Source organism: Musca domestica, unplaced genomic scaffold (assembly GCF_030504385.1).
Source record: "Musca domestica strain aabys unplaced genomic scaffold, Musca_domestica.polishedcontigs.V.1.1 3, whole genome shotgun sequence".
Lineage (NCBI taxonomy): Eukaryota > Metazoa > Arthropoda > Insecta > Diptera > Muscidae > Musca > Musca domestica.
Window position 1 is genome coordinate 5,138,279 of NW_026712299.1, and position 10,623 is coordinate 5,148,901.

General features: G+C 34.6%; 3 protein-coding genes across 3 annotated transcripts; 1 reads left to right on the forward strand and 2 right to left on the reverse strand.

Annotated features, from left to right (window-relative positions):
- The first annotated feature begins 277 nt into the window (after window positions 1-277).
- Window positions 278-1,262, forward strand: LOC101895991 (probable proteasome subunit beta type-2). Its single transcript, XM_005176254.4, has 3 exons — window positions 278-497; window positions 568-793; window positions 854-1,262. The coding sequence occupies exons 1-3, from the start codon at window positions 407-409 to the stop codon at window positions 1,149-1,151; spliced, it is 615 nt and encodes a 204-aa protein (XP_005176311.1). The 5' UTR covers window positions 278-406; the 3' UTR covers window positions 1,152-1,262.
- LOC101896150 (putative tRNA pseudouridine synthase Pus10) lies at window positions 1,252-3,011 on the reverse strand. The gene is made up of 3 exons (XM_005176255.4): window positions 2,791-3,011; window positions 1,981-2,732; window positions 1,252-1,923 (listed from the first exon to the last, which is right to left on the reverse strand). The coding sequence occupies exons 1-3, from the start codon at window positions 2,908-2,910 to the stop codon at window positions 1,305-1,307; spliced, it is 1,491 nt and encodes a 496-aa protein (XP_005176312.1). The 5' UTR covers window positions 2,911-3,011; the 3' UTR covers window positions 1,252-1,304.
- Window positions 3,012-5,317: 2,306 nt separating this feature from the next.
- Window positions 5,318-10,623, reverse strand: LOC101895816 (UDP-glycosyltransferase UGT5). Its single transcript, XM_005176253.4, has 3 exons — window positions 9,873-10,623; window positions 6,302-6,473; window positions 5,318-6,171 (listed from the first exon to the last, which is right to left on the reverse strand). Exons 1-3 carry the CDS (start codon window positions 10,565-10,567, stop codon window positions 5,410-5,412), a joined length of 1,629 nt encoding a protein of 542 aa, XP_005176310.1. The 5' UTR covers window positions 10,568-10,623; the 3' UTR covers window positions 5,318-5,409.

The following is a 10,623-nucleotide window of genomic DNA, read 5'->3' on the forward strand; positions in this document are numbered from 1 at the left end:
TATAATAACCTCCAAACGACGTTGTATTAGAAAACATATAAAAATCTACTTACATTTGAAAAGAAACTAAAATAATTTTGACATATCAATGCTCCCAAGCGTTGATGCATCTACCTGTATTTTTCTACCATGTTAATAAACCAGTGGGTTAATCTCTAATAGTATAAACGCGCTAGTAAACATTAATTTCCAATTTGACTTGTTGCCAGAGACCTTAATGGGATATTTTCCATTTACCATATTGTTTGAGGAAAACTTATACGTATGGCAACACTGGTAATGACTTGACGCGAAAAACACAATTGTCATTCCGGCTCGTTTAGCAAAGACATTCAAGGGAGCTAAAATTTTTGCAAACAATTGTTTTATTTAGGAATATCTTCTTTCAAAACTAAATTAACAAAAAATGGAAACTATTCTGGGTATTCGCGGTCCTGATTTTGTTATGCTAGCCGCTGACACAACACAGGCACGATCCATCATCGTGATGAAAGAAGGTAAGGACTAAGTGATTTCTCAACACACAAAAACAAATGATTGAATATTTTTTCTACATTTCATTGGCAGATGAAAATAAAATAACAAAAATTGCTGACAATTTAATGTTTGCTACTATTGGCGAGTCGGGTGATACAGTCCAGTTTACAGAGTTTATTTCCAAAAATATTGCCCTATACAAAATGTGTAATGGCTATGATTTGAGTCCTAAATGTGCTGCCCATTTTACACGTAAAAATTTGGCTGATTATTTACGTTCCCGTACGCCATATCAAGTGAACTTGTTTGTTGCGGGGTAAGTATAGATATAGGATATTACTCTGGCCGCTTTTAACCCATTGCCATCCATTTTTAGATACGACCCTAAGGAAGGACCAGAATTGCATTACATTGACTATTTGGCCAATGCCAAGTCGGTTAAATATGCCGGCCAGGGTTATGGTGGCATGTTCTGTGCCAGTATCTTTGATCGATACCACTATGACAATATAACCCAAGAGGAGGCCTATGATGTTTTGAAAAAATGTGTTGTGGAAATTCAAAAACGTTTGGTCATAAATTTGCCCAAATTTAATGTGGCCGTGGTGGATAAAAATGGTATCAAGGATTTGCCTCAAATCACCTCACAAAACCTTATTGGTTATAAAGCTTAGTTTTTCTATTTAAGTGCATTCGAAATGCTGTTTTAATCGGTTTAGAATTTGTGGTAAATTCTTATTTTGTACAAAAGGAAATTGAAATTACAAAAAGAAATAAACAATTTATATATGGGTGTTTTATTGTTAAAAACAACGAATTACGAAATGTTATTCTGGGAGACTGTTGTCAACATCCTTGGGCCAATCTAAATCAATTGCCATTACATCCAAAGCTAAAATATCAACTGGTTGTCCAATGATTGAGGAAACCGATGGTGTTGTACGTCCAAATTCGCCGTGAACTAGTTCTTTAATGTAGGTGCCCGCTTGACTTACCACATCTAGAACTAGAACCCTTAAATTATCTTTATCGACCGAAGCTTTCATCTTGTAAATCATTCGCGGTCTTGTGTGCAGGGGCCGGCGATGGAGTACACGTATTGGGGTCTTTTGTTGTATTTGAAAGCCTTCCGGTATGTCTAACTTCTGTAGTATCTCCGGTGTTGCAGGATCATGTAATTTACAGAGAGCTCTGTAGTATTTTTTCTTTTGTTCCTCGCCGGATTTGATGTGTACCAGTTCTTCTCGTTGCACCATTTGAAGATTTTTCACAGATAATTTACATGATTTATCAATTTCACATTCCATGCGATGAGCTTCAGCAGTAGGAAGTGTGGTATGTATTGAGTTGGGAATTTCCAAAACAAAAGGTCTGCCTTTACCAAGACAACGTACATCGACATCCTCTCGTCCACTCGACATAAAAATTACTCTAGAAATGTCTTTGCTGAAAGGAGTGAAATAATAAATATTTTTTAAATTTCAATGAACGATTTCTACACACCAAAAGTAGGGAGCCACTGTTCGTATTATTATCTCCTCAATGCTGTCTTCCATAACCCGTTTGCCATTTAGTACCCAGGGGGTATGAGACAATTCCCGGGATATTTTACGATATCGACCAGCCACAAATACCGTTGGGCCCGTCATTTCAATGGAATCTAGTTTAAGGATATCATCGGCCTGTGGTGGTACTGTAAAATACTCCTTGAACAGATCAGCTTTTATCCGTTTTGGCATATACTGTTTATCAAGTACTCCTCGTGATACCACCTGACGTTTGGTATTTGGGGCAGTGGGAAAGGCTTTCTCATGAAGTTGTTTCAATTTCTTTAAATTATCCTCCTCCATGTTGTGAGACAGTTGTATATTTATCATAATCCCATTGGCATCATATCCCTTCTGTAGTTCCTTACAGATAATGGGATTTATAATTAATTTTATTGCCTCTTTAAGCGGAACATCTGGTGCACGTTCCTTGTCAATCTTATTGCCAAATTTTTCCAGCAGTGCATACCACATTGCCAGTTGTCTTGTCTGTACAATCATGGGCATTGATATGGCCACAACAATATCACTGCATTCAAATTTGTGGATATCTGTTTGGAGTATGGATTCAATCAGCTGAGACTGAAAGCTATGCGAAAACAGTCCCAAACAGCAGGGACAACTTTGTTGCTTTGCTTTCTTACACACCGTTTCACTATTGTCCTCTTCTTCATCTTGTGGAGCTGCCGCCTCATATTTGACATTGAGCTGTAATAGAGTAGTTGTTGTGAATGAATTCCCTATTTAATTAGATGTAGCTTCTTACCTTCTCTAAGCTCTCTTTTATATCTTTATATTCATTGCCACGTGCCTTCAGATATCTCAGCTGGCATACAACACATACTCCATGACCTTTCAAGTAATCAACCAAATCCTGATTTATCATGTTAAAGCTTCACGTGGTTCTATATCCTAAGCAGCAATCCAAACGACGTCTTCCAGCTCCGCAGTCCAAATGTTTAGAAAGAGAATGGAATGAAGAGAACGATAAATAGTAATTCATAGCGAAATATTACCTCAAATATCACATTTGTCAATCGCCATGAAATGATAACACAGAAGATGTGATCCATACCAGTGTTCATGGTAGAAGAATATAGGTAGACGCGTCGACACAGGTGCTGGGACAATGAACTGTCAAACCAATTTTGGAATTGAAAATGTTGAATGAAAAATTATTTAAATTTGTAAAAATTGTTGAAAACGCAAATTATAATAGCCTCCGAATGACGTAGTATAAGAAAACATATAAAAATCTACTTATTTTTGAAAAAAAAACATTTAAATTTTTTTGACATATCAATGCTCCCAAGCGTTGATGCATCTACCTGTATTCTTCTGCCATGCCAGTGTTAATAGATTATTTTTTAATATCTTTAATTATGATTTCTAAACGATTTTCTGTTAGAAATAAAATAATTAATTTAATATCATGTTAAGATATGCTAATATTTTACATACTTTATTTGCGAAACAAAAGGTAGGCCAAAGTCACACATCATGTAAAAACATGTATGAGGACCAAATCGATGGAAAAATACTAACTTCAATGCTTATTTTTCGTATTCCAGAATCCATGGTAGAAGGATACAGGTAGATGGATCAAAGCTTGGGAACATTGGCATGTCAAAAAATTTTAAATGTTTCTTCAAAAAAAATGATTTGTGCTTATTTTATTGTACAACGCCAATCGGAGGTTGTTATGATACGAAGTTTTTAACAATTATTACATATTTGAATAATTTTTCATTCAAAAAGTTCAATTTAAAAATTGGTTTGTCAGTTCATTGTCCCAGCAGCTGTGTTGATGCGACTACCTGTATTCTTCTACCGTGCCAGCACCCCAGTCCAAAATGTTTAGAAAGAGAATGGATTGAAGGAAACGATAAATAATAATTCATAGCGAAATATTAACAAAACTACCACATTTGACAATCACCATGAGTTGATAACACATAACACGTGATCCCGACAAAATAAAGACACTGTATATTTACAAATCGTTGAAATCTTTAAAAACATTAATGAGATATTGTTTATTGAATATAATTACAAGAAAATATATTTTATATTACCAAGTTATGTATAACTATGGCACAAAGGCAAAGACTGCGCAACTGCGAAACTGTGAAAAATGCAACTCTGTGATGGAGCCTTAAAGTGTCAAATAGACTTTTAATGTGCAACAGTTGGTTTTGGGGTAATTTTCGGAAGTAGGGTCCATTACGGGGGTCAACCAAATTGATGTCAAATTATTGTTGATGATAATACCATTTCTGGGTCCAGAGATATGGGGTTTTCCACTCGCATAACCCGAGTCTAACCAGTTCATTAAAATTATGTTTTTAATTTGAAAGAAAATCACGAAACATGAAAGGGACGGCCAGGTTTTTGAAATACTGTTGGGGGTACATAAAAACCACCTTTTTGAGCACATCAATATGAGCATGGTACAATGAAGAGAAGGTAGGCCAACTTTGAAAAAATTGCAAGTATAGAGGTCTACCTGTTTGGCTTGTAATGTCAGAATTAGTATCAAAACAATAAAAAATCAAACAACTTGTTGCATTTGTTTTGAATAAATAATTGAAAAACGCGATAACTGAATGGAAGGTCAGCACTTCTTTTCAAAATCATGTACTATATATCTCTAAAGGATTATTTCGCTACAAAAACTCTAGATTTTGTCGATCCATACGTTGAAATAAACATTTTGAAAACACCCGAATTTGTATATATTCTGATATCTTATCAATTAATTCAATTCAAGTGGAAGTTTAGTCAATGTCGATAGGGATGATAGATAATCAAAACTTTAGATTCTGCATTGCCACAATGGTGTCTTGATAAAACACTATGCCATGGGGACGGCAACAAAGCACGTACAAGTGGGTATGGTGCCCAAAGAGGCCATTAGGTAATCTTTGATTAATTTAGTATTTACAATGATAGGCTAAAACGTACAGTATTTTGCTGATATTGTTTAAATATCAAAAATGTTCCAGAACCTACAATACTAAATTTTTAATCTCATATTTTAATACGAAGGTGATGACTAATTTTATAATATGTTTTTTTCTAACATGACAAATATGGGCATGGTGTAACCTCATGACATATATTTACAATTTGACATCATCTCACTGTCAAAATGTATATTCATAAATCCCTTGTATGTACACAAATCAGAGATGGAAATCAGTCTCCTATCCTAGAGAATTTTGAGCTGGATATGCTAATTTGAAATAAGATCACCTTCTTTATTCCACCATGATTAAAATTCTCAATTTGTTAAAAAAAATTTATAATAAAAAAATTTATTTACAACAAAATTATGAATAACAAAACAAAAATTAATTAAATATCGATATCTAATAAAAATAAATTATTGTTTTTTAACTTTTTTCTTTGATTTATCTTTGGACGCTGCACCACTGCAATTCTTTTTCAATAACTTCTTGCAGGCGAAACAGAGCATTAATCTAAAGATGCGATATAAAACATAGAACACCGCCAAGAGGACGGCATAGACATCTAAATTATTGCTTTCAATGAAATTCATGTGGACCAAAGGACTTTGCATATGGGCAGCTCCATGATGACGTATTACATATTCCAGCCAAAAGGCGGCATTTTCTCGAGCCGACAATGGTCGATCACGATAGAGTTTGCTAAATTCTTGTACATTTTTACGATACATCGGATTATTGAGTAATTCCAAAACATTCTCTCTCAACTTGTCCTCGGTGAGGGTGAGCAACTCAAGTTGTTTGCCATAACCGGATTTGACAATCTTATCGGCGTTACCATGTTGATCGGCAAAGACGGGCAAAGCCATCATGGGTACACCATGATATTGGGCCTCGGCGACACCACCCTTACCGGCATGTGTTATAAACAATCTTATGTTCGGATGGGCCAATATATCGTCCTGAGGCATCCATTTTTTGTACAAGATATTTGCTGATTTTCCTGGGGTATTTTTCAAGTCTTCCCATTTCCAAATGACCTTTTGTTTAAGCTTTGACAAAACGTTGAAAATATAGGTTGCTGTTTCCGGCTTAATGCTGGAACCCTTGAGATTTGAACCCAAACTGAAGAGTATGGCACCGTGTTCCTTGGCGCCGTCGAGGAAATCGGCAATGTCCTTAAAAGAAAATTAAATAAAATTAACTAATTGTTTTAATTTAAAGCTTTTGCTCGGCTCGGCCATAACCGATTTTCTTGTAGTTTTCTACAGAATCTGGAACTGAGCATTTGTAGTTTGTAAAACTTACCTTTGGCAATGGATCGGGTTTATCCTTGACTTGTATTCCACCCACTTCAACTAGAGCCGGTACATTTGGTCTTATGGGGCCTTCACTGAAATGACCGTTAACCAAAACTAGGGATATATTCTTCATCATTTCCTTCAAGGTGGGGAAGCTGCCATCATTGGGGAAAAGCTCACTACAAGGTGGAAAAACATATTTTTAAAGGTTAACCCAAACATAGATTAGCATATAATTGAGAATAGTTCTGTTCAAGAATCGATTAGTTTTGCAACTTCCTATTTCGAAAAATTAGTTATCTTAGTAAAAATGCTACATTCTTGCAGTTCTGGAACAGGCAAATATATAGAAGAATTGTTTTTCTCGCATAAGTCATTGCACATAATTTGGATCAAACAACGTCGTTCAAATGCTAATGGGAACATGGTACTATAAAAAATAAAGGTGAGAATAATTTAATTTTGACATATATCCATGGTACAAGAATACAGGTAGATGCATCAACGCTTGGGAACATTAATATGTCAAAAATGTTTCTTGAAAAGATTGAAAATGTTGAATGAAAAATTCTTTAAATTTGTAAAAATTGTTGAAAATGCGAATTATAATAGCCTCCGAATAACGTAGTATAAGAAAACATATAAAAATCTACTTATATTTGAAAAAAAAAAAAAAAACATTTAAATATTGTGACATATCAATGCTCCCAAACGTTGATGCATCTTCCTGTATTCTTCTGCAATGCTGGCTTCGCAAACATACAAAAGGGGTTTGAGATTGACGTTTACACATAAAATATTTACCCGAATTAACCTTGATAACTGATCAATCTCAATAAATTTTACTATAGAAAGCATAAATAAAATTTATAGTGTCTTTTAGTTCAAGTTTGGCTTGAAATTTGCTAGAAAAAAAAATCTTTTTATTCTCTCCGTACATTTTGAAAGATTTATTTTGTTTCCTAATACCATGTTTGCATTGGGATTTGAACAACGTTGCTTGCGTACACGAGTTAACCCATTTATAGGACACGAATTCCATATTAACATAATTCCATGGTAGAGTTAAGAAGGTAAAGTTGTGCAAACATATGTTTGTATTTTTTTTTTTCAAAATAATACCTTTGACAGCATCTCAGTGTCAAAATGTGTCTTCATAAATCCATTTTATATACACAAATAAAATATGACAGTATTTTGACAGTTTTCTATGCACGGAAATTTGATTAGGTAAATTACAGTAAGTGCAGAGATGGGTATGCTTATTTGAAATGGCTTTACCTTCTTAATTCTCAAGTCTTAATTCTTATTAAAAAAATTTGCAAAAGTAGTATATTCTTGCAGATTCTGGATCAGAGCAAAAATATATGTTTATAAATCCATTGTATACACACAAATCAGAGATGGGAACCTGTTTTCTATGCAGTGAAATTGTACAATATACACTGCAGAAAGTGCAGAGATGGGTATGCGTATTTGAAATTACTTTACCTTCCTCAATTTTTTACAAAAAAATAGTCCCGTATTTCGAGAAGTTGCAAAATGTTCACTTCTCTTCTCTTCTCTTCATTAATCTCTCGTCTTCTATATGTATGTTCTCTTCAGAAACTAAAGCTAAATTGGATATTCTGTCAAACAGCGAATCTGACATTTCATACAAATCACTTGCTATCTGATGTTTCGAATGAAACCATTTATTTATTTTTGTTGCCTGCATTATTCTATTCTTTGAAATTCATTAAAATATTTCCTAACTTTGTTATTCTATTTTCATCAGCTGTTTGGTAGCATCATTTTTGCTGACACAATTTTGACGTTTTTGCTTAGTGTTGCCACTTTTCCGTTCTTGTACTTTTAAACTATTTATTTTCGACAGTTCAAAATGCAAACTTAAGAATACAGGAACGTGTTTTGAATAAAACAACATACAAAAATCGTTGATATGATTTTCTATTCCAAAACCGGTTTGACAGTCCATTGTCCCAGCAGCTGTGTCGATGCGACTACCTGTATTCTTCTACCATGTCTCTAAACAAAAATGAATGTATGTTTTCTTTAGAAACTTTTTACGCCACGAATTTGGGCAAGATAAATTGGAAAATCTGTCAATTAGTGAATTTGACATTTCATTTAATTTAATTGCTAATATTTATGTTTTTTATTTTTTTCCATTGATTGCATTTTTTACAAAAATTCATTAAAATATTTCCCAACACACAAATCTTGTAACTTCGTTATTCTATTTTCATCAGCTGTTTGGTAGCACGGTTAAGTGTTGACACAATTTTGACATTTCTGCGCAGTATTTTCATTTTTCCGTCTTTATACTTTTAAACTATTTTCATCTGACAGTTCACTCTTTTATCACTAGTAGTTCTGAAGTGATTTATCAAGTGATAGTATCGAGACCAAGCCACGTATAATGTGAACTTTGTATAAAATATTAGGTGTGCACGATAGTCTAATAATTTGTACAACTTTTTGCAGAATGTGTGCCATGGTAGAAGTATATAGGTAGACGCTTCAACACAGCTGCTGGGACAACGAACTGTCAAACCAATTTTGGAATCAAAATTGTTGAATGAAAAATTACTCAAATTTGTAAATATTGTTAAAAAAATGCATATTATAAGAACCACCGATTGGCGTCGTGTAGGAAAACATATACAAATATACTTATTTTTGAAGAAATATTTAAAAAAAATTGACATATCAATGCTCCCAAGCGTTGATGCATCTACCTGTATTTTTCTACCATGATGTGTGCTAAGCAAAAAGTTCAATAAGTGAAGGCTAAAGGTGAGAGTACATAAAATGCTTTTTTCAATGGTTTAAGTCATCGGCTGGCTTCTTCGTAGAGGAACAAAGGAGTTTTAGGTTGACATAGTTCGATTTTGGCCCTACGCTCCTTTCTCACCTTATAAAGAGCAACGCGTAAATCGTTAGCGTAAAAATACAACACTAGCTGATAACAGTGTTGTATTTTTAGGCTTAGAAGTCACGTTTTAAGTTTTGATTACTTTTAACCTCAAGAATTTGCATCAGTGAAAATGATCTCAATAGGAATTATTCAGTGTCAGCAGCTGATTGAAAATCAGCTGGTAATAAATGTAGGCCATTATATAAATAATAAGCGCTTATTGTAGTTTTTCAATCCTCTAAACTATTTATAATAGCCGCATACATTTTGCTAACAGCTGTTTTCTTGTTGGATTTTGCTGATTATAATTCGCTAACCTTTTACAATATTTGTACGTGACAGAGAAAATTCTCCGAGTACAAGTTGCTGAGTAAATTGTACTGCATAAATTATCGTACACACCTGTTTTGTTTTGCTTAAGGCAAATTTATAAAACTGCTTGTGAACGAGTGTAAATAAACAAATGTAAACAAACATTTCAAGTGATGAGCACTCGGAACTAATCCATAGAATGTTTAATGGAATAAAACCCGAGATTTTTAGATAGAGAAGAAGAAAAGAGATACGTCAAATAAATGACGAATCTTCGCTGACTCTATGCGATGGACTACTTCTCTCTTGAAATATCTTAATTGTAATCGTATAGGAAATTACTTACTTATAAAACGCCCTCATTTTAAAGTCCATTGCAGTCATGATCATATCGAAGAAACCATTCATGAAGATATTTTGTATTCTCTGTAGAAGGGTCATTTTTTCACCCGCCTTTATGGCCATATTCATGTTGGGTACATACGACACTTCCAGGGGATTGCCAATGAAATTATCTGTCATGGATATAGATGGGCCGGACCAACTTATGGCAACTGGAGCCTTGAATTTTGCTGCGGCGCCCAATTGGAAATTATTAAAAAAGAAACCAATGATCACCAAATCATATTGGGGATTATCGTAGAGCGCTGTGAAACGGGCGTCCTGCAAGGCATCCCTTTGCATATCGATTAGCAAACTGAGCGAACCAAAGAAATTCGATACGGTATTAATTAGGCTGTTCTTTTTCAATGCCATGCCGGACACTTCACGATTCAGCTTCTCCTCAACATCGGGTTTTGGCGGTATAACAATGACATTGATATCCTTATGGGTAACTTTGGGTTTTTGGGTTACGACCACGGTAACATTGTGTCCACGTTCGGCCAATACTTTAACCACCGACATATGGACAATTAAATGCGACGGACTGTGACTTGTGAAAATGCCCAAAATATTGGCTCCATTGGTGGGGGTAATTTGCAACGATAAGCTTGCGATCACAGCGAATACGCAGATCAGTGACAACTTGGAACGTTCCATGTTTAACGGACGCGCGTTTTGTTATGTGTTTCCGCACCGAGCCGCAATGAACAACT